The 27,605-nt window shown below is 37.7% G+C and overlaps 1 protein-coding gene across 5 annotated transcripts in view; it reads left to right on the top strand.

Moving 5' to 3' along the window:
- The window catches only part of ANKRD28 (ankyrin repeat domain 28), a 129,490-nt gene that overhangs the window by 34,745 nt on the left and 67,140 nt on the right, over nucleotides 1–27,605 (top strand). For 3 of the 5 annotated variants that reach the window (XM_083877106.1, XM_083877105.1, XM_083877107.1), the window contains exon 2: nucleotides 22,025–22,108. Coding sequence is in view for 4 of the 5 variants with exons in the window: in XM_083877105.1 (XP_083733231.1) it covers nucleotides 22,025–22,108 (84 nt within the window). In the remaining variant the exon portion in view is untranslated. Of the gene's footprint in view, nucleotides 1–19,401; nucleotides 20,912–22,024; nucleotides 22,109–27,605 lie in introns of those variants that run through there. The other 2 variants (XM_083877104.1, XM_083877103.1) reach the window with 1 other exon arrangement.

Genomic DNA, 27,605 nt, shown 5'->3' with positions numbered 1-27,605 from the left:
GGGGAAAATAGTGATTCACTTGTTTTGGTCGACAGAGAGGAAATCCGTCAGTAAAACCTAATAGCAATAAAGACTAAAACTGTTTATATAAATACATTGAAGCTTCCAGAGATCTCTCTGGCACAGGAAATGTCACGTGTTGCTGACTATGCTGCCAGTCCTGTCCCAAAGTATTGGCCTATCAATATGCCATCTGTGCTTCTTATTTTGCAGAAGAAAAATATTAATTACCCAAGGTACGGTTTTGTTTGCCTCAGTAAACTATAGCAACAGTTTTAGCACACTTAAAATGTTTACTTCTGAGGTGACAGTAGTCGTTCCTGTAAAATGTATCCAGCATGTGATATATTGGGTTATATTTAAATCTGGTGAAAGAGGATTCAAGTTCTGAATTTTTTTCCTGTAAATTAGGAATTAATTTTGCCTGTGGCCATTTCAGCTCCAGTGTAAGTGTTCCTGTCTCATGGTGCATAAAGGCTACAACAGTCACATGTCATTTTACAGGGTAAGATGCTTCTGTATAATTTCATTAAGGGCTCTGTTTCCTGATGTGTGTTTCCTTGTTCTCCTAATGTTCTTCAAGTGCTTCTGTTATTTATTAAAATAGCAAAATAAATAAATTTAATGAAATCCACTGTGTGTTCTATGACATAAGTTTCATTGGTCCCCCCTTACAGAATTAATCTGTAAAGGAATATCCAAAGTGTTTAGATATTGTGTATTAGTGTATTGTGGATAGTCTTCTTAATTAAAAACACTTATCCCAGCTTTCAAAGTAGTAGGGGTGTGTAATTAAGCACTGTCTTTATTCTGTTTAAGGTAAATATATCGAAGTTGTATATTACCTTAATTCTGCCATTTTCTAGCTTGGTTTGATCCTGGTGGGCAGCTCAGCCCCATGCAGGCACTTGCTCATTCTCCACCAGTGTGATGGGGGAGAGAGTCAGAAACATAAACATAAGAAAAGTAATGGGCTGAGGTAAAGGCAGTTCAATAGGGAAAGCAAAAACGGTGCATGCAAGCAAAGCAAAATAAGGAATTCATTCACCACTTCCCATGGGCAGGCAGGTGTTGAGCCATCTCCAGGAAAGCAGGGCTCCATCACACCTAACGATGGCTTGGGAAGACAAATGCCATCACTCCAAACACTTCTCTCTTTGTCCACCTTCCCTCATCTTTATATGCTGAACATGATCTCAGATGGCACGGGATATCTCTTGGGTCACTTGGGGTCAGCTGTCCCAGCTCTGTCCCTTCCAGCTTTCAGAACACCAGCCTGCTTGCTGGTGGGGTATTGCAAGAAGCAGAAAAGGCCTTGGTGCTGTGCAAGCACAGCTCAGCAATAACCAAAACAACCCTGTGTTATTAATATTGTTTTCATCACAAATCTAAAACACAGCCTCATACTGTGAAGAAAATTACCCTCTGTCCCAGCCAATACCAGTACACTGAGTACCTTGAGAGCTAGTGTTTTGTGTGCAGTGTTTCTGTCCTTTGTGTGTTTGGACAAAGGTGACTATTGTAACTACCTATTTTGGCATGTAAATAAAATGGATAAGCAAAAAAAGAGTGAAACTTGTCAGGGTGTGATGCCCGTAATTCAACAAGTAAACTGTATGAGGTCATCTGGTTTGTGGCAGCACTTTTTTTAGTTAACTGTATTTATTTTGATAGTATCTGTATTGTAGAAGGCCATGAGAAAAATTGGTTTAGGTTGATAGGGAAGGTCACTGGTGATGGAAGCCTTTAGGAGAGCACAAGTAGATTTCCATTGCTGCTTTAGTGCCATGGGTGTGTTTTAGCTTTGCATCTGAAGTTGCATTTGCTGTAATTTCTTATATGTTGGGGTTTTTTTGCTTCTGATCTGAACTCTGTTCTATGTGTCTCAGTTTCAACACTGAACATCATTGTTTCATTTGAAATTACAGATTTTTAATTTTTTTTTAACTGAAGCAGGTTTTCCTGTTTAACCATGACAGTGACTTTTGACTGGTCTATTGCCTTCTGGTTTAGACTAGTTCAGCTGCTTCCTTTCTTCCTCCTAGCATGGGAAAATAGATCTAGACTCTGCTCTTAAAAAGTAGTTCTGAAACTCTAAGAAGAGCATTAGTGTTAAGCTCTCCCCTGGGGCTAGAATCTCCCTGGAGAGATTATCCTATGCTACTGTTGCCAGTGTAGTATCTGTGGATTCTTTGAACAAAGTAGTCCCTGTTGACAAAAGTCTAGTTTAGAGTTTGCTTGCCTAACTGCTTTAGTGGCATAAACCCACTCTTCTTTCCCAACAGGTTTTCTGTAATTTTTTTAATACAGGTCTCAAGTAGTTGCTTCACTCTTGATGGGGCCAAAACAGTTTTAATTAAGCTGCTGTGCTCTTTTTTTGTTCATTCCTCTTGCTAAGCTGAAAAACTTATGGAGGGGAAGATATGTAAACCTGGCATAGTGAAAAAATCATAAGAGTTTAGAAAAATGCAAATCCCATCTTCTTCTTGTCTGTTAGGGAAGAACTAGTTATTTGTAGACTATTTTGTATTTTGGAAAAGCGTGGCAGTTCTTAATGCTTGACTTCAAAAGTAAATTTACCTGAGAAGCTAGTGTACATAATTTGAAATTATTACTACTGAAGAGAAGCTGAGCAGGCCAGTTTTGACCAACAGGCTGCATGTTCATGAGTTCTAATTAATATGGTGGGTTTTTTTACTGTGCTGGTTCTGTATTGAGGAAGAGCTCTACTTTGAAAGGAGTAGTACCTGCACGGTGTTTGTTTGTTTGTTTGTTTTTTGGTTTTTTTTTTGTTTTTTTTGTTTTTTTTTTTTTTTTCCTGTGTTGCTACCATTAGTTTAGAAAATTGGAGGCTGTTGTCACTTAGCATGTTCTTGCCCTGTCCCACATACCACCTCCATGTAGACTGTGACACAGAAACAAACAGCAGGAATACTTCTTGCCAATAATGAAACCGTGTGTTGTTTGTATTATTTCTGTTTGAAAGCACCAGATACTGGGAGCAGTAACAATGATATTAGGACAATTTTGGTAGAACTTTCCATTCTAAAAGTTCATGATATTATCATAGATTTCTAAACAGAGGAATTGTTGCTGGATGTATGTGGAAGTAGTTTCAATACTTCTCTCTCCAGTCTCGACAATTTTCTTGTACTGGATGAGGAAGATTGTCATGAAATGATAATTTCAGGTGTTGGAAATTTTTGCTTTAATGGTGTGGGACATGACCCTCACTTAGTTTATTGAGACCTTTCATGCTTATACAGTAATCCCTCTTTCTCCCTGCATTTCTGCTGCTTAAACATGTGACTTTCAAAATCAAACCCAAAAGCTGTGATTTGTCTTGGAGTCAGTTGCTTTTCACAGCCCATCCAGAGCTGATCTCACCCTGGTCTCTGTTGGGACCTTGGACAGCCTGGCAGTCCATGTCCCCAGAGAATGGAATACTTCTTGCCCTGTCCATGCAGGGCCCGGGTTTGGCTGCTGGGGGCTCCCCAGCTGGGGGGCAGTGGGAAACCCTCTCCCTTGTGAGTGATGTTCAGCAAGACCCTTAACTTGCAGTGCTTAACAGTGTCTTTGGTTGGTAAGTATTGCTTGTGGCTATTCCTAACTATACTTGCAGCATTTGCAGCAAAATTGTTAAAACTGGTACTGTTTAGTTAAAGCCCTCTTTTGCAAGACACTTCTTGTTGAGGCTAGTAGGGACTTCAGATGGTTCCACTATACTCCTTTTGTTTTGTCTGAATGTTTCTGTAGTTAGTATGATTTGCACAGAGGTGTTCAGTTTGTGATACTTACTCTATGGTTAGGATAATTATGTCTTTCCAGGGTATCAAGGTAAATTAGATTCAGAATGTCATCTGAATAGATGGCCAAACTCATGTTTTGGCATCAGGAGAGGAATGCTGCACAGAACTCTTTCAGATCTTGGTTAGAACAACCTCCCCAAACTGGTCAGTTTATGCAGCTATTTATTTTGGGCTGTGACTGATATTTTCAAAAGCCTCCTCTATAAGGAATTCTTTGTTATAATTTTCTCTGCTATCAGTGGGGAAGAAGGTGCATCATTTTGAATCTGCTTGCCCCAGAAGGTTGTAAACTTTACATATAAAGTTGGGTCAAGTAGCCTAATGATTAAGAAGCATCAAGATTTGCATAGGGCTGAGTATTATCATTGTGTTGGGTTTTTTATTCTTGTCTGCCTCCCCTGCCCTACCCTTACAAACCTTAATTTTCACTGAGAAGCTGTGCCACTACTGTAACTGATACACATTTGAATATATGAGAAGTTCCTACCCTCCAGCTAGCATGAGTAATTTGGGGTTTGTTTTTTTCTTCTTGAATCAGAACCATTTTATTGATACTTAGAAAACCCTGCAATTGGTAGAAACCTTAAAAAATCCAACAAAAAATACATACAAAAATATAGAACCAGCAAACACCCTTAAACCCAGAAGAGCTTCAATTCACTGATACAGGACTGTAATTAGGTTAAAAATAGGCATCCCTTAGTAGGGAACATACTGAGGTTTGCAGAACCTCTGCCTGCTCCCATCACTCTATGCAGTCAACCTTTGCATCCTGATTTGGTACTGTGTGGTGAAGCCCAGTAGAGGCCTGCAACATTGTACCTTTCTGAGGGATATGCTTTAAGTTAGTCCTCACAGGAAGAAAAGTGACTGTATTTTCACTGGTTTCCGAGAGTAAAATTGTTCATAGTATTGTTGAAGTGCTTCCAAGAACCTTTCTTATTTTTCCCAAGGAGAGAAGAATCCATTGGTCTCTTTCCCTGTATAGAATCATTTGAGTTGGAAAGGACCTATAAGTTCATCCAGTTCCAATGCCCCTTCCATGGGCAGGGACACCTCCCACTAGACCAGGTTGCTCAGAGCTCCAGCCAGTCAGATCTTGAACACCTCCAGGGATGGGGAGTCCACAGCCTCTCTTGGAAACCTGTACCTCAGCACCCTTATAGGGAAGAATTTTTTCCTAATATCTAGTCTGAACCTGTCCTCCTTTAGTTTAAGGCCATTCGTCCTTGTCCTGTCACTCCATACCCTTGTGAAAAGCTTTCCAGCTTTCTTCTCAGCCCCTTTTAGGTCCTGGAAGGCTGCTCTAAGGACTCTGTGGAGCCTTCTCTTCTCCAGGCTGAGCAGCCCCAGCTCTCAGCCTGTGTTTGTAGGAGAGGTGGGGCTGTCCTGTGTGATCAACTTAATCGCTCTTCCCGGGGCTCCTTCCAACAGGTCAAAGTCTTTGTTGTGCTGGAGGCCCCAGAACAGGACACAGCACTCCAAGTGGGGTCTCAGTAGAGCAGAGGAGAGGGGGGAAAATCATCTCCCTTGGTCTGCAGCTTTTGATAGAGCCCAGGACAGACACATTTGGTTCTCTTGCTGCAGGTGCACATTGCTGGGTTACAATGAGCTTCTTGTCCACCACACACCTGGGTCTTTCTCCCCAGGGCTACTCTCAATCCATTCTCAGCCAGTCTGGTGTTTGGGATTGCCCCAACCCACATGCAGAGCTTTGCACTTGGCTGTGAAGATGATGGATTATAGTGGTTTAGTTTAGAAACTGAAAACCATGGTAGCTGATAAACCTTTTTTTGCTTTTGTGCCAATACAAAAGTGACGCATGTCCTTATTTAGAAATACTGGAAATACAGTGCTAGCTACAGTATTTCCAAAATGCACTTGCTGAAAGATGGGTCTTTGCAGTCCACTTTATACATGTTATGGGCATTGTTTATGCCTGGAAGTTGTTCTTTTGGGGTAAATTATTCAGGAAACTGGATCACCAGACAGCTACAAGCTATCCAAACACATTGGTCATGTAGAGATAAGAGACTTTAATATGTCAGTTATTTGTGTGTAAAGGGTACCAGAATGGTGCATATACTGTGCTGCTGTATAACACTTAGGGTGCTATAATTTAAATTACTGTGTGGATTAAACAGATGAAGATAAAATTTATTTTTCTCCTAATCTTAGTGATACTGGGTGGAGGTTCATTGTTGATTTGGTGGGGTTTTTAATGTTTGTTTTTGTTTGGTTGGTTTTTTGTTTGGATTTTTAATTTTTTTTCTTTTCTCTATATTTTTTTAACTGATTCTGGCACCTGATACAGAAAACTTGAGTCTGAATTTTGGCTGAGTTAAAAAGTTGGATGCCTGTGGCACTTAGTATGTGTGGTCTAACACTTGTGCAGATGTTGTGTTAGTTCATTAATGCAAATAATGGGGAGCAAAATAAGTTTTATTTTAGGTGTTTTACCTTGGATTCTTTCTCCTGTGTGCACTTCAAGATGACCTCATTTTAATCTTTTAAGTGACTACTTGTGATATTTCCCTTGCTGCTGACCAGACGGTGATACTAATGACTGAAAAATAAGCTCCCTTCCATGATGAATGGAATTTATCAGCTGCTGCTTTTTGGCAGGGGTGGGAGGGAATGTGTTGTAAAAATATGCTGACGGGCACTTTGCTTGTTCCATCTCTGTTAAAGCCAGGAGTTCTGTGGGACAAGAAGTTGGTTGAATGTTTCTCTGATATGGAAAGTGAATCTTTTTGGCCTTCTTGATCATGTTTTAATGCTACAGGAATTCCACTTCAAAATATGTAAAACAAAGCTTGTATTAAGTAAAGACTAAATGCTTGAGAATCTTTTCCTCTTCTCTTAGGCTTGGTAAAAAGATGGAGTAAAGGCTTATTTTTACATTTGCTTTTAATAATTTTATTTTTTATAAAGGGAAAGTTTTGCAGATTTTGCCAAAATATTAACTTCATTTTTGTTGTAATGCTATAAATACTTCAGAGAGTGGAATTCAAGTGTTGTTTCTTAGAAGGTCAAGAAATTTAAAGTAGCATCTCTAAAGAAATGATACAATGTAGCTGCTTTTCATTTTTAAGAACTGACATCCTCTAAATGGCTTTGCCTTGCATATTTAGGAAATGATAAATATTTCAAAAGAATGAGTCTTTTTTTCTGTGGATATTAATGTTTCTTGGACAAGGTTAATTCAGTTAGCTCTACAGTATTACAGAGTTGGTAATACCCCTAGCAAATAACATTACAGGCCTATTACATATATATTACTCTTTATTTTTCACAGTTGAAGACTATAATTTTAGTTAGCAAGGAGTAGTTTGTCAGATTATCAGTCTTGAGATATGTAGTGTGTGAATTGACTATTCATATAGATATGCCACAGAGTCCTCAATCAAGAAGGAAGAATCAAATGGCAGAGGTTTGGTGTTTTTTTCATAAGTTACTCTGTTGGAAAGTGTGAAAAGTAACACACTTCCACGTCCAGTATAAGAATCTGGAGGAAGTAATGAATTTTATTAATATTCTAAGGTAATCATGTGTGTAACTTTAAAGGTTTTCATGTACTTCAAAGAGTAAAAAGCTTTCAAATAGTGCCAGAAATTTACCCAGAGGCTATTTCTGTCATTTGGGGAGGAACATTTCCGGTCTCATTCTCCATATGGCAGTAGTCCTATTTATCTTCCTGGCCTCTCTGTTCTCTGAAGAGTTACAGTGGCTGTGGTTGCTTCTCTGCAGTTTGCAGGCTCTGAAGCTGGAGAGGAGATACCTTGCCCTTCTGTCTTCCATGATTCAGTATTTGTGGGGGTGCAGAGTTCCTCACCATTTACCAAAAATTAATGCCAAGTAGTTTCTTACTAAGAGAAAAGGAGCACCAGACCAAATAATGTCATCTAAAGATTGACATTTCTAAATAGGACAACATTTCATTAAAAGTAAAATAAATTAATTGGAGTTTTTAAAAAAGAGAGAAAAACAGAACTAAGAGAGGGTAGACCTTTAAGTATTTTTTTAAATGGCCATGAGGTGTCAGTGTGCATCTAAAAAGAAACTTGGATGATCAACACTTCTGAAAAAATAGTTTCCTTTATTTCCTATTCCTGGAATAATCTATAGGGGAGAAGGTTACAACAGCTGAGTCAAAGCTATAAAATGTTATATCTGCATGACTTCAAGGTTACATTTTCATAGTTATGTGGTGTTTTTCAACCAAGATGTATAAGTTTGTTGATGTATTTCTAGACTCTAGTTTAGTTTGCAAACCAGTTCTTGAGTTCAGTGGTGTTCTCTTTATTACCCTTCATTATAAGCATGCTGGTTGCATGAGATGTTTTCTGGGGAAGACACTCCACAGCTTGATGTGTAAGATATGAAAAAAAAAAAAAAAAGACTACTCCTAACCATATTACTGATTTCTTCTTACTAAATACTGAAGTCTTCCTAGTGTATTTATATTTTATAGAAATCTGCTATTGGTTTTTCATAATGCTTTTATAAAATAAAAGTTGTCTTGCCAAGAAGAGGTAGAAAACAATTGCATATGAGATGCCCTCTGGCCTCGTTTTTGCCACAAAACTTGACCAAATACTCTCCCTTCTACACTCACTTATTTGCTGAGTGGAGTTTAGTTTTTTTGTGGGTTCTAAGATACCTAATCCTAAAGGAGTTTTAGAGGCAAGGGTCTGTAGAAGTTAATTTTCTTATATTTTGAATAAGTAATATGCAGCTCATGTGTGTGTATTATGTATTGTGTTTTGATACCATCTTTCTGATTCTGTATGATAATATTCCTTTATAATGCAATTTGTTGGCTTTTAAGAATGACAAAATTTACTTTGCAAGTTCTCCTCTAGGTGTTGTCTTAATTGAATAAATCACTGATTGAAGCCAGTGTGAGGAAGATTTTGGAAGAAATGAAGCCCAAAAAAATCCTTGAAAAAGAAATATAACCCCCACACACACACCTCAAAAGTTTTAGATCATATATGGATAATTGTGTAAAAGTTGTAACTACCGTGTTGTGCTTGTATTAAACATATAAAATGCTTGTGTGTGGATTCTAGATACATAATTGGTTTTGTCTGCTGTTTTTGAAGTCTAGGCCCTAAAAGTCTCTAGTATTTTTTTATAAAGCCATATGCTTTAAAAATGCCGTTAGTACTGTAGGGACAGTTTGATTAACACAATCTGTGAAATTTCAATGTTGCAAAATGGTTTTTTTTAAAAAGGAAATTTACTAGGAGCAATTTACATATTGAATCATTAGAGAAACTTAGAATTCTTTGCATAACTATGGTTTTGTGTAACTGGAAAGAATTTTAGGAGTGATATACTTGGTTGTAATAGTGTCCATCTGTGGAAAAGTTCAGGTGTCATGAAAACTGTCTTGAGATATTTTAAGGAAAATATAAGGAATGGAATAGTTCTGATACATGGTTGATGAAGGGAGCTCGGTTGGTGGGTGTGGGTTTGCAGTGTCATCCCATCACTGTGTGTTGCAATGAGCAGTTTGAATGCTCTCACTGCCCTGTGGCAGCTGCAGGCCCATGGTGAGCTGGCTCACACAATTCACCAGCAAAAAAAAAGTAAATAAGGGCAGTTGGGTCATACAAGTTGCCTGTGCTGGCTCAGGAAAGGGATCTGAATGTGCCAGGATCATGTGGGGAAGGGAGGAGTAAAGAGTCTGTCTGGTGACCAGTAGTTAAAATCAGACTAATACACTTTTTCAAATGTCACATTAAAAAAAAAAAAAAAAAAAGGCAACCTACCAATAACAAACAAACAGGTTTCTAGGGTGGTAAGCATTTAATTAGCATTCTAAAGTAATACTCTGTTGCATTTTATGAAACTTCATTTGGTAATAGACTTTTTAAGCAAAGTGCTTTTTAATCTTTTAAATACGCGATTGAAAAATTGATAGGAAAAGTAACTAAGTAGTGAAGGTTGTGTACATGCTCTTATCCTGTAGCAATATACAAAAGCCCTCCTGAGAGCTGCTTCCCTTGTGGGCACTGGACTCCTTGGAAGAATTGAAGCAGGCAGGGAAGATTTTTGTCTACAGCTGTGTTTCTCCTTGCTCAGTTTGGGAAAAGCCACATCTATTTTGGCAGCTGCAGAAGTTTTAGATGAGCTCTCTCGTCCTGTACTAGTGCCTGTAAGTGTGTGCCTGTGAATATGGGAATTTTATCCAGCTGTGTTTTATAGAGTGTTTTCAGTTGCCAGACAGGAGCTTTTTCTTGGACATGAGGGAGATGTAAGGGGTTCCTAGAAACTTCTAGGAAGTTTAGCTTTCCCCAGGCAGCAAATTCTGATGCTTGAGGCAGCTATTGACACACGCTATTTTAAAGATAATCAAAATAATTTGTGTACAGTGACACTGACTGTTTACGTACTGAAGAGAGAAAAATAAAATGTGGTATCCATAGCAACTGGGATTCGTTTTGTTCACTTACACACAGTATTTAGAGTTCCTGGTATGTATGGAAACCAAAATTTCACATGTGAGCAAGCCAGCTGAACTGTGGCTTCTGTGGTCACAGTCTATTCCGATCTGCTCAAAACTGAATTAAATGTATTGCACTCATAGGAATGTTATATGTATTTTTAGTATTATAATAGTTAATTATTTATATTAAAGTTTGTTCCAACTCTTATAACTCTTCTGCAAGAGAGAACTGATTTTAAGAAAGTTTTGTTTAAAAGAAAACTTTTAAATCTTCTAAAAAAAATGAATGTATTCAGGGCCTTTCCCTCCCAAACTCCATCCTGGGAAAAAAAGCCCTCGCCATTATAGTGTGCCCCCCCTTTTCACCTCCTCTGTCCCTGCAACAACACTCATCTCTGGGTGGAACAGGGAGGGGGACACTGGGTTGTAGGCAGATTGTACCATCACATGACTAATGAGTAGGAAAATCTGAACAGAAACTTCCAAAGGCCACAGTTTTTCGGTTTTCTTTTAGAGCTGTGAAATAATTCAGCCTCTTCCACCCCTCAGACTCACACAACTTTCCACTAGGAGAGTGTCAGTAATGACAAAGGTATTGAACAGATTTTTTGAATGAGCAGATTTTGTAGTCCTTTTCTTCTTAACAAAATCAGAGCTTTGTTTTGAATAGCAGAAATTATGTGGTTCTCTTAGAAAATATATGCTGCTATCATTCTGTCATTCTAAATAGTTTCCTGATGTAGATAGATAATGTGTTTTAGTTCTTTTCCTTATCAGACTGAGTGAATAGCAGACATACATTTGAAGCTGAGTAAACTTTCCTTCCCTAAGATGGTCAGATTTGGAAGTGTCTCTTCCTGATGCCCTTCTAGTAGAGGTAAAGCAGCCTGTACTGTATCGTTTCTCCTATTTAGGTTTTATCTTTGTTCCTCAGTCCAACCTGTGTTGTTTCCCCTTTTGGTCATTTAACCACTGGAAGCCAGTGAGTGCTGTTTAACACTTCTTTGAATGCATTGCTCTGCTCTGGTTCTTAGTTTTTCACAGGTCGTTCATTACTTTCCACTCTTAATTGGTTATATCTTTTTGCTTCGGTGACTGGATTACAATTTTGTTAGTATTTGCTGCTGAGATAACACAACTGTGAGTCCAAGCAAAACATGGACTAGAATAAAACCCTGCTAATATTGCTGAAATGAGACAGGTAATGAGATTGTTTGCTGTAGCAGCATATCTAAGCTGATTCTTGCAAATACTGCTAAAATCAAACTTAAATAAGCATAATTAGCAGTTGGAAGTCAGTGAGCTTTCTGACCTTGGCTAACAGAGATAGATCCACTGAGCTTCTTGAGTTTTGTGCTTTGGGAGGAGAGGGGAGGGCAAAAAAAAAATCCCAACTCTTTCCTTTTTACTAATTCTTTGATAGCTGAATGGTGCTGCTGAAAGCGGGTCTGTCAGTGTTGTTTATTTTTTTTTGAATAGGCAACTGCTGTTTGTTACTTGAGAAAAGCAACTGGTTCTGGAAATGTTCTAAACTGATGTGAGTCATCAGTGAAAGATTTAAATAGTTGAATATGCTGTTTGTTTCCTCCCTTCCATGGCTCAAAATGGTATGAATCATTTTTTTTAGTGTTTCCCAGATAATAGTCTGAGTGGAAGTGGTATGTGTTTCTGACTCAAGTTCCTAAATGTTGGTGGAGCACTCCCAGCCACTGCTGATTTTGGTCATGCGGGAATTCCATAGGAACTTCTGACAAATGTATAAAAGCAAACATTTTGTAACGATAGCAACTTACCCACAAGGATTGATGTGGTTGGTGACATAAAACTTTGAAAGTCCTCTTCTGACTGGCATGACTGACTTGACTTTTCTGCCTAAAATGTGTTAAGTGGTATAGGATAAAAATCCAGTCATGAAAACTGCTTTTCAAGTGCATAGAATGTCTTGTCTTGTAGAATGCTAGAATTTGTGTTAGATTTTTATATGGCTGCCTACTACTGTTCCTATCTTCCAAAATTGAGGTGTTTTTTATGAACCCACAACTCCTCTGTAGTTTCATATGCTCTTAGCCAATTTCAGGTTTCCTTGTTCTTTTTTGCATAACTTGGAGCATCAAAAATGATGCATAGTCCAGTGTTAACTGAAATGATACTGAAAAAAAATTAGTTAGCTAGTGAATTTTACCAGGGAAAGAGAAGGGGAAAATTAAAAGAACTGGCACATCTGTGTTAAAGAATGGTATTAGGAGGATAACCTTGATGTGACCTGAAAACTGATTTGTCTGTCATCCCAAGGTCATCAAACATACTCCAGTGAAAGGTTTTATATGTCATCAATATAGTGGAGATTGGGATTGAATCAGAGTGATTATTCACCATAGGCAGCAGAGCAATTCTCATTTCTAGAAATGTACCTGACTACCATTTTCTTCTTCAAAAGCTCAGCAGCATGGCAGCCCAGTAGAGTTTTAATGAGGAAATGATAAACTTTATGCCATATTTCTTGGCTCCAGTGAGAACCTCCTCATTTTCAGTCTCAAACCAGCACTGTCCAGTGCTGAATCTGGGTGTTTTGCTTTGTGCTGCCGTTCCTTTATGGGGGTTTCCAGCTAAAGAACCAAGGTTAGGAAAAAACTAAGGAAAAAGGTTATTGGTTTATAGCCCATGCAGCTAAATGAGCCTCTGTGGGGAAGCTGAGCCCTACAGACCAAATGTAATGTGTTCCTAATCATCTGCTGGAGGAACAGCAGTTTGTTCAAAACCAAACCAGAAAAGCATACAAATCCAGGGAAATTGGGACTTCTTTTCCCATGTAGCAATGAAAGATCACACTCAGGTTTTTTTTTTTGAGTAAGCAGCTGCCAGGTGAGAATTGCTTCTTTTCCTTGGGATACAAACATAGAGAATCGGTTTCAGTGCATCAGAGACAGAAGAAGCCTGTTATGCCATACATTAGAAAATCCCTAGGAATTTCTGGTATTCAAGGATGCAGTCTCTGAGAGGCTTGTCGTGCTCTTGTGTGTTATAGTGTCTGTCCTTGAATCCCATACGCTATTCACAAACCCCTCAATTCCTACTGAAGAGGGAATAGCAAACCTATTGCATGGTGAAAAATAAGACAATGTTATGTTGACCTTCTGTGATGTGGGCTAGTTTTCTGTAATGAATAATGAGTTTGATTCATTTTTTTCTCTGCGGGAACAGTATCGCAGGAAGAAATTTTCAAAGAGGAAATATGTAAAATCAGCACTTCCTCTGTTCATCTTGAGCATGACTATAGATCAGTAGAAAAGTAGATCAAAGGAGATGTACTAATTCCTCTCAGCATATGCATGCGCCCACAGGCCCAAAGGGAATTCACTTAGTTGTTTTACCAGCTGCACTAATATAATTTAGTAGGATCATATTTTAGTTAATTTATAGGAGTGTGTACAGTATTGGTATAAACAATTTCAAAGCAAGGTGATGATAGATGATGTAAAACTATGATTAGGAATTCTGCAGTCGTTCAGTTGCTCCAGCCAAGCTACCTGTTTCTTCTCCTTGGGAAAATGTAATAGCATTGTTCCCTGTAGCATCAGGCTGTCAGTGCCAGCTGTGACAGTGTGGTGGTCTTCCAATGTGTCTGGGTTTTTATTTTTGCTCTTGTCTTGTTGGCGTTCCTGTCCAGCCTCACCTCCCAGCAACGGGCTGGGTGTGCTGGGAGAGGGGAGTTGTGAAAGAGCAAACGGGGACTTCTGAGACTGAGCCTTTGATTTCTATTTTGTTTTCGTCAACTCTGCTTTTAGAGCTGGTGTGCACAGCTGAAATTGCTGCCCTCAGTAATTATTCCTGGAAGGACACCGTGGTTATTATTGTAATTGATGCCATTTTCGGTGCCAAAAACCAAAATTGGCCATGGACATGATCTGAGCTGGAAGGAACTAAAGAGGCCAGAGGAATTGCTCCTATCAGTGTCTTTTCTGCCTTTGCTCTGCCAACAGGTGGAAATACTTTTAACAAACTTGTGGGTCTTGCTTTTTGTATTATGAAAACATTTTTAAAAGCTGTCATGCTTGGAAAAACCTTAAGTGTACAGCTAATAATTTTGTGTTTGTGTGGGTTTAACAAATGCTGAAGTGTTTTGCCTGCTTCTGTTTTTGACTAAATGGGTATTTTAAGATAATATCTTCTCCATTTTCCAACAGAAGTAATCTTCTTTCACTTACCTTCTCCCAAAAAGAAAAATGGCTTAAAAAGCAACTTGTCTTCTGTCCAAAGTCCATGCCACAGTAGCTAAAGTCGTTTGTCAGGATCTTTGTTTGTCATCATGGATGCAAGCTTACCTTAACTATTCCTATACCTTAACTCTATATGGCTAGATGCACCTTTTTGTGGTGTCTCTTTCCTGTAACGGCAGTTGTTTTGACTTCTAGTCAATTTTACAAGTCTGACAATACCACCATCAGACTGGTGTAATTGTTATTTAGAAACGCTGCTGGATGTAATAGCTGCCTTCTGTTTCTCAAAAGACAGAGAGGTGGCTGCTGCTGGGTGCAACTGGTAACTCTGAGCACACACATTTTCTACAAACTACCTTGGGACCATGATTTCAGACAGACTGGAGGACTTCCTTTATATACTGTGTGTTAATGTAAAATTGAATTGTAGATTTCGATTACAGGGTAGTGCACTGGAAGTGCACAAGGTACCTCCTCCAGCCAGTGAGTTTAAATCTGGCCTAAAAGGAAAGTGTACTGGGTGTTATCCTGACTAGAAAACATGTTGGAAGATGCAGAACTCTCATGTTTTCACTTTCTTTTAAGAGAAATAGGAGTTGCATTTGCTTTTCTGGGTTTTGGTCTGTGCAGTTTGATTGCTAGACTCCATATTTTAGACACCTAAGATAATTATTTAAGGTATTTAGTTATCTTGTACTATGATGGCTTTATGGTCTTTCAGCCAAGAGTTTGTCTGCAGGTGTATTGTTCAGACATATAAAAGAGAAGTCTTAAAAAGAAATTTGCTTGGTAGACTTTACACTTTCAAGGTGCTTTATTGCTCTTTGACCAGATGATATTTTTAACATGTTTAAGTATACAACTGAAGTTTATGTGTGAATCACAGACATTTTTTATTATTAACATTTTTTATGTTGCTCCAATTGAGAAGAGTTAGAATGAATGCTGAATTATTTTTCTTCTTTGTATTTGTGTTTCAATTCCAGCTGAAATGGCTGTTCAGATACTGGATTTTATTAATTGCCAAGTGTTCAAAGATAATATGTTCTTTAAATAATAAATAGTTCTTTAGATTAACAGAGACCGTATAATTGCATGAGAAAAAAGAAGGTATTGTGTGTGGCATCATGAGGTGCAAGCAGATCCGTTTTGCTGTCCTTAAAAGAGAACTGTGGAGTTCAGGGGTTAAAACTATTCTGCAGATGCAGATGCTCTGGAATAAACAGAACAAATCTGGGAAGAAAGGTACTAATTTCTTGCTTTAGACTGTTCTCTTTCCTGACTCCACCTCATTCCCTCAGGAGAGGGGAGGAAACAGCAGAGGAGTTCAGTTGAGTGACTCATGAGAAGTATTCTAGGAGTATTGTAACTTATATTCATGGTGATGCTGAACACTCCTCTCTGTCTGTATGTGATAAAATCGGCTTATACTGGGGCATGCCTGTTTACTTAGAGCTGTAGCTGTTAAAAGCAATCTTTGTCTTCTGAAGAAATACACAGATTAGGTGTTTGCCTTGCAGAGTTTATATACAACTTGGTTCTTAGTTTCTTCATTTTTACTGGAGCCTGACAGAACAATTTTCTTCCTTTCTTAGATCCCTTTAATGATACAAAATATTACCCAAAACTAGTTGGATTAACCTCAGCCCAGAAAAAAAAACTCGGTAAATGCTGATTGGCAAGAGAGAAATCATCTGAGTAGATTCTTTGATACTGAATGTCCTCTGTTTTTCAGTGTCATCAGCAGTGCTGCTACAGTCTTCTGTTCATTTGTTCCTAGAAAAGAGGGCAGATCTATAGAAAAGGTTGCTGTTTTTAGCTGATTCAGAGTTCATGTTTTTTCTGTCTAGTGTAGATGGCAGACATCTGTGTTTTAACCTGCAGGTTGCATTCTTGTGATATATTCTCTTTATATGCACCCATTAAAGACTCTTGAAACCTGATTTACTTAAAGACAAGTGTAGTTTGAAAATTACGACACTTTTTTTTTTTTCTTACAGCTATCATGCCAACAAAAAAGCCTTTATTTTCACAAAAATACGTATCATCATTGCACTTCTTAAAATTTGAGAGTTAAGTGTGGAGATCTTACTTTGCAAGCAGATCTTATGGAGGTCATTGGATCACCACTCAAACCCCTGTAGGCATGGCATTCTTTTTTTAAATTAGGCCATTTTTGAGCCTTCCTTCCTACTTCTCATTTCAAAAGGTTTCTTATTGGAAATAGATGACATTTGGAGAAGATGCATGGTGATGACCGGCTGTCTTCAGTTATTTTAAGTCTTATTAATACAAACTGTTTGAGATGCAATGTTCTTTATACCTTCGCAAAGTTCTGTTGTGATTCCTAAATTAGTTTGAGGAACAGAAGCTTAAATTAATCATCTTGAATTTACTCTGCTTTCATTCTCTGTTACTCCTAACTCTTCTACATAGAGAGTTGTTAGTCGAGATAAGCCGCTGACAAATTGAAACCTTAGTTTGTTTTCTCACAGTAGAATTCTAAACAGCTTTTGGTTTTTAGAAGACCTCTTTGGTAACATTAGAAACTGCATTTTGTACATCAGAAGATACTTTGGATGGTTTTTTGAAGTTGAAAGAAGAGGTGATTAGAGATGCTCTTTGCATTGAGGGGAAGGCACAACTTTTGCTTGAAGTGGATGTAAGGGGGAAATGCCAGTCAATTGTGAGCAAAAATGAAATATCCAGAGCTGGGATTTCCTTTGGTTATGGAAGCAATTGCTCACACACGGTCCTATCATGAATAGGGTGTTTTTGCCTACTTACATGGCTTAGATTGCTATAGAAATCAATATAATATTGACTCATTTGTGTTGGTTCTCTTTCTAATGCAGACTGTGATGTACTGGCTTTTAACTCTCTGTAGTAATATCACAATTCAAAAATGTATGGTGTTAGGTGAGATATATATTAACTTGCTTTTGAAAATATTTTATATTAATTGTATTATAATTGTATCTAAGTTCACTAGAATAGTTTATCAGAGTAAATTAAAATGTTAGGAAATTTCACTGAGTGTGGAAGCGTACTTTTTAAGGTAACTATTGAATTTCTACCTGACTTTGAAGCATTTTACAAAAGTCAAATTACAATTACAAAAGTAAAAAAGGGACTATGTTCAGATAATTTGAACTAAATTAGGCATCATATCCATCTAGCAATGTGTCCAGTTGGTAATTCCAAAAAAAAAGCATATGGAACCCTTGGCATTTGCTCACTGTATAAATGTACTGACTCTTGAAAAGTGTTCATTTACACTGAACAATGGGCTTAGCTGAAAAACCATTATCTAGCAAGTGTGTCTGTATCATATGAAGCTTGAGTATGCATTTTAGAACTTACTTCTCTTTGAATTTTTTAGTCACAGTCTCTACATGAAATGGTCTACATGAAATGGTAGGCTTTATTCTGTAGTCACTGAAGAGGCATGTTTAGTTGTGCAAATAAGCTAAAGTGTCTGCTCCTTAGGGCATTTTTCACAAATGGAAAGCAAACTATTTTCTATGTTGTGGTTGTTGTATTCCATAGCAGACAGTAGGGTTTTGCAATAGCTGAGCTTTGAGGATGTCCATAGTTTTTTAGAACTAGTTCTGCTGTGGCAATGAAGAACACAAGCTGTCATATGTACTCCTGTGAATCTGTGCTGTTGCTTTTTTAATAAATGGCTGAAATGCTAGAACAAAGCAGTGTGGTGTACAAATCATTACTTTTTTGTAATTAAGACCAAAAGTATGATTTCAAAACAACTAGACTCTATGTAATGAACAGAATATATTTATAAAGGTATTTGTTAGTCTTGAGAAATTTTAATCTGAAATTTCATGATGAATCAAAGTCTGGTGCTATATTCTGCCAGGCCAGGACTCTTGAGGTCAGGGAGCCCTTGGCCAAGGTACTCTTTTGCACTTAAAAAACTTTCACCTGCATAAAGTGTCAGGAGGAAAGGGAGGTGTTTAAGCAATTTATTATTAGCAATGTAGCTACTGTAGACATTTTTGCAAAAGAGTTCATGTAAGCTTTTCCTGGCCCTCAAAGGTGGGAATTCAGTATGTCTATTTATATCCACACCATTTCAACCTGTCTTTCTCTCTGCCTGGATTCCTGTGTGAAACCTGAGTGCAAATGCTTTATTGAAGAGCTACAATCTTGCTCACCATTGACAAATTCTGCTCTTAGTAGCCACTGAAGGACACCAGAATTGCTTCGTGCTGCACAGCAGGAGCAAAACTCCTCCCTCTGTTCCTGTAACACTGAAGCTTATCCAGCAACTTTTGACAGAAGCCATTTACATAATACACCCACGAGCCAGCACCATTTAGGCAGATTCAAGCTGAAGTATTTATTCAGTAAGTTGTAGGGCTTCATATTATACTTCATTATTATGGTATATTTTAATAATATTATATTTAAATTATACTTGATGTAATTTTTTTTCAAGTTGAGGTTGTGTTTGTCTGTACTAATTGCAAAAACCCCACAGGTTTGGTCATTAATAGCTGGCTTTTTAATACCCAGCCATTGCTTTAAGATTTTACTTTTTATTTAATTTTCAGAAGATTTATGTGGGGCATTTGTTGTTTTCAGTGAGTTAAGTGAGGACTGTTTTGCTGCTTTGACCAGTGCCATATGAAAGCAGTTAAAGTGCTGGAATTGTTTACTGCCTGAAGTGTAGTTAGTCAGCAGAGCCAGTACACCACATTTCTTTGCGGCTTTTAGTGGAAAATATTAAACAGTCGCTCTTTCTTCAGTTATAGAATTTTTACGTTTTCAGCTGCGTTAGTCACCGAACTGGCACAGACTGCAAGGACTGCCCCCAAAGAAAGCAAAAGGCGGGTTTTTTTTGGTGCCAGAGGAAGTTACCCTGGGAGCAGGCTGGGTGCTCTGGTGAGTGTGACATGTGAGCATTACTAGGCATTTCGCCCTGCCAGGCTGCAGTCGCTGCTCCCAGGCTGCTGCTCGGGGGCCGTGCCTGGCGCGCCGCTCCTGCCGGCTCGGACAGCCAAGCTGCTTTTTGGGCTTTACAAGGCTCTCTGCTGATGGTATCGTTTAATTCGTCGAGGAAGAAAACTGATAAGCAGAAGCTCTAACTGAAGAAGAGGATCAGGTTGGCGCAGTGACAGATGTTCGAATAAAGAAGTTGGCTCAGAGAAGATGTACAAAGTCTGATTTTTTTTTTTTTTCCTTATTTTTCCTCCTCCTCAATCTGAATGAAGACTATCATGGGAACTGCATTCACATGGTGATCAAAAGAAACACTTGAGTGATGAACTGCTTTTGCAGAAGTCGTCTAAGGCAGTAATTGGAGCTTTTGTGTGCAGTAGCTAGCTTGTTGTGCTGAAGCATTCCTCCGCAACAGTATTTCTGCCTTACGCATTCCCTGATGGAGAAGCCACAGCTACTGCCGGGTGAAGGAAAAATGAACGCTCCGCATTGCTCGTGTCCCTGACGGAGTAACACCGGCTGCTTTGCTTTTGCTGGATTCAGCCTGCAATATTATTCAAGGAGTTCATTGTCCCTGTGGTCTGACTCATCGCATGTAAATGTGCTGCAGCCGTGCTGCTCGTTGCAGCTCTTTTCTTGCATGGGAAAGAATTATTTTCCCCTGAGCAGGTCCTGAATAACTGCTGGAACCGAGATGTGTTTTTCTGTCTGGACTGTTTTTGACATTGAGAAAGGAAGCTGTAGAATGGCAGGATGATCGGGGGGCACGTTTATTTTCAGTCACCAGAAAGCCTGGGAGGGCTGATTTAAACTGACCTTGCAGGAGTGGGAATAGCTGCGGCGTCTCTCTCGGGGCAATTGTTCCTTGTTCCATCCTCTGCAGGACAGAGTCGTGTCTTCTGCAACAATGACTTCACTGTGGGGGTAGAAGGACGCTGTGGAAGTTGTGACATTAACAAAGACAGATTTGCTCGTGAAAGGACAGCTGTGTGACAGCGAGTGCTGCTCCAATGGGATTGGATCTTGGGATATTTTTATCAGCTGTTCCACAGTTTCGTTATTGTGGTTTCGATGCTTAGGGACTTTTTATTTTATAAAAAACAACTTTTTCTTAGCAGTGTCTTGAACATCTTGTGGTGTTTAAGTCTGGAAAATGAAGTGTGAGGGAGGATTGGAATGTCCCTTTGTAGATGCTAAGACACCAGCAGTAGCACTCACAAGTTTGTGAGGGCACGTGAAACAGGTGAAAGTATTTCCTCTATGGTCACTATTGCCATACCTGCAGTCTGCTTCCAAAAATACCATTGCTGGCATTTTTTTGTTTGCTTTTGCTTCTTCAAACGGATCGAATGAGTCGAGTCTGTATTGTTGTTTTGGAGGAGGAGGAAGATGATTCTCCCACATTTATTTCCAATTTACCTCAGGAAAATGCGTCTGTACATCCATCACCCTCTGGAAATGTGCTGGTAAGGCATGTTGTTTGTTGGCATATTTCCTGCTTATAATGCTGTTTCAAATACCAATAGTTATATTCCTAAGATTAGGATGAATGCCTACAACATTGAAACAAGACAAGGTGATAAAATCTGCTCGTAATAAAGATGGGAAAAGCTGAAACTTAGTGGTAGAATTTATGCTTGCAAGGGTCCATTCTATTTCATGTAACCTTATGTATGGTGCAGCAAGAACAGGTCTTGATTCTTGTGTAATAGCAGTGGGGTTTTAGAAGGCTTGGGGAAATGTATTTGAAGTAAATGGGTTTTCCGTGCTCCACTTCCCACTCTTCAATAGTACATTTAGGCAGTACCACTTAAGAAGCTGATGTGATCATTGTATTATAATATTATGCTTGTTTATTTTGAGAACTGATGGAATATATCGTCATATCAAACTAGAGCAATTCTAAGCTAAAACAAAGATTAACATCTTGGTATAACTGTTAGATTCAAATTAGCACTTTCTGGAAATGATCAACACTGAGGACTGTGCTTTTATTACTTTAAATTATTTTATTCTTTCAAGTGACTGACTTAAATCCTGCTAGCATTCCTCAGCAGCTTTTCTTACTTACTAAGAAATCCTGCTATATTTAGTAATAGATGTGTGAGTGTGAATTTGTTACCATACTTATCTGATGCACTTTGCTTTCCCACTCTGTCTAAACAGGTGAAAGACTTCCAGTAACTTGAGTCACTTGCTAATGTAAAAGGGGATTGTTTGCTTGTACTCTATAGAATTTGCAGCATGTAATGACAACTCTAATTTTGTTCTAAGGCGTTCTCCTTTCAGCTGTAATAAGCTCGTCTTCTCAGCTCCTTTTTTTTTTTTTTTTCTTTCACATATATATATATATGTTTAATTGACTTAGGGCATGTCTGTGTGTTTGAGGTTTTTAAAACTTGCAGTTTCTTTGATTCTAAATACTGGTGCTGGTTAGTTTGTTTTATTGCCTGCAATGTTTTTTGGGTTTTTTTTTTGTCATTACCTTGTGTTTCTGTTATGTACCAAAAAAACTGTATGAACATCACTAAAACCTAAAATGGGGTTTTATTTTAAGACGTGTTTTTTCTTCATTTCAGCCACCATTGGTTCAAGCTATATTTAATGGAGATCCTGATGAAGTTCGAGCACTAATATTCAAGAAAGAAGATGTTAATTTTCAGGTAAAATCAAATATCATTATCTTTGAAAATATTTGAATTTTGAATATATTTTAATTTTTTTTGTTATACCTTTCTGCTGTACTAATCTCTTTAAAACTTTGCTAATTCTTGAGCTGTACATTTTATATACTAGGCTAAGTAAAGCCTATACGTGCACTTAATACTGGGAATCAGGTGTACAGCTTTGCAGATTTGTGTGAGTAGTAAAGACCTAATTTTATATTCCTGGTAAATATTAGTTCTGCAGTGCTTGGGTAACTGCAAAGTTTGTTTATACACTTGTATCAGACTAATTTACAGAAAGCTAGTCTGGTTGAGTGTAGTGCTATGTAGACTCAAAGCCTATTGAAATTGAATATAGCATATAGTATACATTAGACAATTATAACAACATAGTCTGGAGTTTCAGTAGGTAATTTAGTAGTGGATTTTAAACAGGAAAGCCTGATGATTATATTAGTAAGAATGAGAAACTGGGTTTGTATTTTTGCAGTGCTGCAAACTCAGAGACTGCAGACATAAAAATTATACTAAAATGATACTAAGTTTGTTCCATTGGGTAAAATTCAAGATTTGAACAGCATGCAGTTACTGTATTTCTATTAAAATTCTAATATGTGTGTTTGACACTATGGAAGATAATATAGCATAAACTCTACATGGATTAGAAGTTGCTTTGATTATTACAGCAAACTGACTCAAACCATTTGGAGTTTATGCTACAGGAATGTATATAGCTGTTTCTCCTCCAAATGCCTCAGAACAAGAGTCATGCTAAAAGGCAAAGGCTAAGATGTAGTTGCTACCTAGAGGCCCATTTAAGACCAGGATGATTGTTTACACTTTCTTCTGGGGAGATGTAAACCAAAAGCAAATATTTGGCTTGGTATGTCTCTTTTGACATTTAAAAGCATTCTGCAGAATTCACAGCTGAGAAATTGTCAGCTTTTCAGCCAGCTGAAAAGTCCCAGTGTAAGGGAGGCCTCCGATTGTCTTGAAGAGCTTGAGAAAGAGGCTATATAAAGAAATTTTCTGTCAAATATGAATCTTTTTTGATAAGGTTGGACTTTTTTTCCTCTTTCAGGAGTTTTGTATGTCCTTAAGCAAGATTGTATGATGAATTATACCAAAAGACTTAATATTCTTTTTAGTTATGAGAGCATTACTTTTATAATCCTTCCCATATCTGCACCTATATGCTCTGGTCACATTGCCATTTTTATTTTTAGAAGTTTGTGTTGTTATTTTGTATTCATTCATGTGTTAAAGTCAAGTTTAGCATTCATAGCTCTAGAGCTTGTAAACAAAGTTAGGTTTACTCTCTTTCTGCTTACTTACTGCTTACTATCTTTTTTTTATGATGTATTCCCAAAGCTTCTGCTATATTTCAGTATGTATGTGGGAGTGGTTTGGTATTGGGTTTTGTTCTTTCTCAAGTTTTGTCAAACAGTTGCAAATAAATAGGAAGATGGGAAGTCAACTAATGTGCTTAGATAGGAAAGCTCATAATTTTTTGCTGTCTTTGAAGAGAATTACTTCAGATTGCAAGGTACTTATATTATAGGTAGAATAGTCAAAATCTGGAGGTTTTTCACATTTTATGTCCTTTTTTTTTTATTATAATTCCTTTCTGTGGATATGTCTCACTTTAATAGAACATGTGTGCACTAGATGTTAGCCTACTAACACCCACGGTGTGGTCAGAGTCCACGCAGGACAAATATGCCATTTTTTCACAACCACCTTCTTCAGTGTAGGGAGATGCTTATCACCCATGACCACTGTTTATTATCATGGCAATGCTAGTCCTACCACAGTATTTAATATTAGATTAATAATATTGGATTTAATACTAGATTTATTGCTTAGATGCTGTTTGTTGGGACTAAATGAACACGTAGATTCTCCCATTATCTGGTAGAAAAGAAGTAGACTGCCTAGCACATTTTTCTGTGTGTCTGTGCATTTTATTCCTTGGGTTTTTTGTTGAAGACCTTCTTGGCTGGAGGTAATCTATCTCTACATAAGTCTAGATCCAGAATTGCTCCCTGAGTTATGTCTTACAAATTGGTGTGGATAGAAGGAGGAAAAAGTGAAGAAAATGAAGTAGCTATTTATATTCCTACAAAAGAGAAGCATCGGAAGGATCCTAAAAAAGAGAAGGATTTGACCATTGTGGATTGTATTAGACCAGTGTATACACTGGATTTTTTCCACTTTGCTATCCAAGTATTTCATACAGTTATTTGAATTCCAGTGTCATTCCCTCCAATGCCTCTGCAGAGTCATTTCCCCCTCTCAAGAGCAACTAATTATTTTGCAGTTTGTATTCTAATAGTTGAGATTCCTTCCATCCTCCCTTCCCCTGTGCTTGGGCTGGGCTCTCTAACTGGAGACCAAGCAGTGTCCTGTGAGTTAATTTTGCCCAAAAGTGAACTGAAAATAGGCCTGTTGGACATCTTTGTTGTGACAGTGACATTCATCTAGGAAAGTTTTTTATGATGAAATGTGGGTGTTTTTCCTTCTGTTTAATTCACCTTCATTTACCTTCTTACTTTTACAAAGTCTTTCAGATTGTGAGTAGCTGTAAGATGATGTACAAATAGCAAATGGGCTTTATTCAGGAAGAAGATTGTTCTCTGTTCATGCCACACGAGCATCTTGGGTCACAGGCTCAGTTTAGATTTAGAAAGTATGTATTGTATTCTGTCTGCTCTTGTAATCTTTTGTGAAGAAAGAACAAATTGAGTGTATCCCTAGCTGCTTAAATTGAGGTTCAAAAAGGCTTACCCTCTCTGCAAGCTGGAAATGTGCAGCTCTTTATAGAAAAAACTGATTTACAGGAATTTTGTTCAGATAAATTGTTTGGAAGGTGTACTTCCTGAGGCTCTAGTTAATGGAAAAAAAAAATAGAGGGGAAGGGGCTGCTTCTCACTGCTCTTTCCCCAAGAAAGGTTGAGTAACTGTAGCTGCTTGTTTCATGCATCAGGCTTAAATCACACACGTCACATATGTCAAACAGCATAGAGCTTCTGTTACAAGCATGGCTTTTGCTATGCTCTGTGTGTTTAAAAAATATTATTATTATTATTCCTTGGTACCATCCTGAGCTCTTGAGACGTGACAGAAAGGAAAATCTTGCATGATAATGACATATTTAATATCTATTAGTTAATGGAAAACCTCAGCATTTCCTGCTCTTGCTGATTAGATTAGCATAGCTGGCTTGAATTCTACTTTTCAGCAATTAGTTTTAGCTAACTGAATGATTTCAGCATTGTATTTATAAATTAGTATTGGTTTGGGCTTTTTTTTTTTTAAGATTTGGAGACCTGTTACTGTTGTAAACCCTGTCATTTCTGTTTGTAATCAAAATTTGTATGTTTAGTTTAAAAGATCATGAAAACGGAATATTTCATCTCAACTATTAGTTAAGAATGTAATTCTCTCAATTCAAGCTCACTGTCAAAAATGATTTAAAGGTTGCAAATCTGACTGCTGAAGTGACTGTTCAAAATCGGAACAATTTTTCCTCTTCCTAGACCTATTAAGGTAGTATTTCTTGCCATGAAAATTGATACTTCAAGTAACCCAATATGCATTTTTTATAACCCCATTGCACTTGATCTAAGCCAAGGGAACAAACATCTGATCCTCTCTGGAACTGGCATTAGTGTGCCCCTTGCTCTTCTCATACTAAAGCCAAACAAACTCTTTTTTTGGTGGATTGCCAATATCACACAGGTCTCTCAAAATGCTCAAAAGTGTTGCTATATAAAATAGTAATATTGACATATGTGATAAGGGACTTAAACATGAAATACCTGGATTTTACTGTATATGTGCTTTGTGAGATTAAAATAGATTTAAACTATGAGATGTTCTAAAGCTGCTTTATGTGTGAGTTGGGCTTTTTCCCCAATATAAAATATAATAATGGGAAGTGAAATACCTCATACTGTACCTTTAGAGCCATCGTTACCCTGTAGCAATCAGGGTTCTCTTTATGATTTCTATTCGTAATTATTGATCCAGCATGGCTCTTAATTTAATGTCTTTTTTGTGTAGTAGGTAACCACAAAGTAAAAATTCACCTCTGCTGCTATTTTGGGAAAAAAGGGAAAACAAAGCAAAGCCATGATCTTTGGTCAGCTCCCTAACCCACACCTGTATTAGATAGCAATGAAGCGTTGCCCATAAATCCCAAGTTTTATTGGTGGGACTGACAAGGGGTGTGATCCTGTGGCACCAAAGTGCTGGGTACAAGCAGGATGGCTAAAACTGTGTCTGGCTGGTATTTTGAGTGCTGGGGTGGCTCCATGGATGACTGTTCTAGTAGAGATGTGGGCTTCATTCCCAGTCCTGCCAAATGTGGGTTTGCATAACTTCTTTGGTTTTTTTGCATTGTAGGAGAATGCTGCTGGATGTTGTTCTAGGGTAAGACACAACATTAGGTTATCCTACTCTGCAGGTCACTGTATATACTTAAAGAGGAAGAAAATTTGCTTTTTAGTCTAGTGACAAGTCCAGGACTTCTTCTACAGCATTGGGTCTGGGTACCAGGAGAATTAGATTATTGAGGATCTGAAATATATTACTAATTTAAGAACAAATAATGAAAATTTCAGTACAGTTTAAATAACAAGAAAGGTTCTTTGAGTTGATGGTTTTGGTCAGCAAAGCCCTAAAAGGTTAAATAGTAAAAATAGGTAATGGATGTATGGTCACCTGGCTTTCATCTTTGTACTTGATATAAAGTATAACAACTTCATTTTGAACTACTGGATTAACAGGTGTTCTTCTGTACACTTGAGAGTGTAATGTAGAACAGGAAAGCTTGAATTACTTGGCTGCAGTATGGAACATCCTACAAGGTTTAATGAAGTTTGATGTTCTGATCATTCCAATGAATCCTGTGCCTATCTCATACATTAAAACGATTTTTGTATATGTTGTTTTGTGGGAAATTGTAGTTGCTCTCTAATTCAGCAATTACATTGAAATATTTCTCAGTGTAAAGAACCTTACATGAGTAAATATCATGGACTTGCTTGAAAACAAATGTATGAGAAGCAATAATTTGCAATGAGGTAAAAATAATTATTAGGTTTTTTCTTACCTTTGTGTTCACAATCTTTCTGTAACGGATTATTTTACCAATTACTAATGTGGATTTTCTCATTTGTTTGGGACTTTTTTTTTTTTAGCAAAAGTATACATGCAGACTACAAATGTAAATACATTTTAGTTTGACTTATCTGTGCTTCTAGAAACTTTTCTCCATTAATTGATATGCATATGATATGCATTGATATGCATTGATATGCATTAATTGATATGTTTGAGCTATGCCTTTTGTTATCAGTCACTGTTAGGGTAAGAATTTGCTGGTTGGGACAACTGGAAGAAGTTGTGAAAGAAGGTTAATCTGTGATGCTCTTTAAACAGTGGTGGTTGATGTGCAGCACCATGTTTCTGTACTTGTGGTGAGGGCAAG

Source organism: Zosterops lateralis, assembly GCF_965231275.1.
Source record: "Zosterops lateralis genome assembly, chromosome: 1".
Taxonomy (NCBI): domain Eukaryota; kingdom Metazoa; phylum Chordata; class Aves; order Passeriformes; family Zosteropidae; genus Zosterops; species Zosterops lateralis.
Note: the sequence above shows the minus strand (reverse complement) of the source record. Positions and strands in the feature narration are given on the sequence as shown.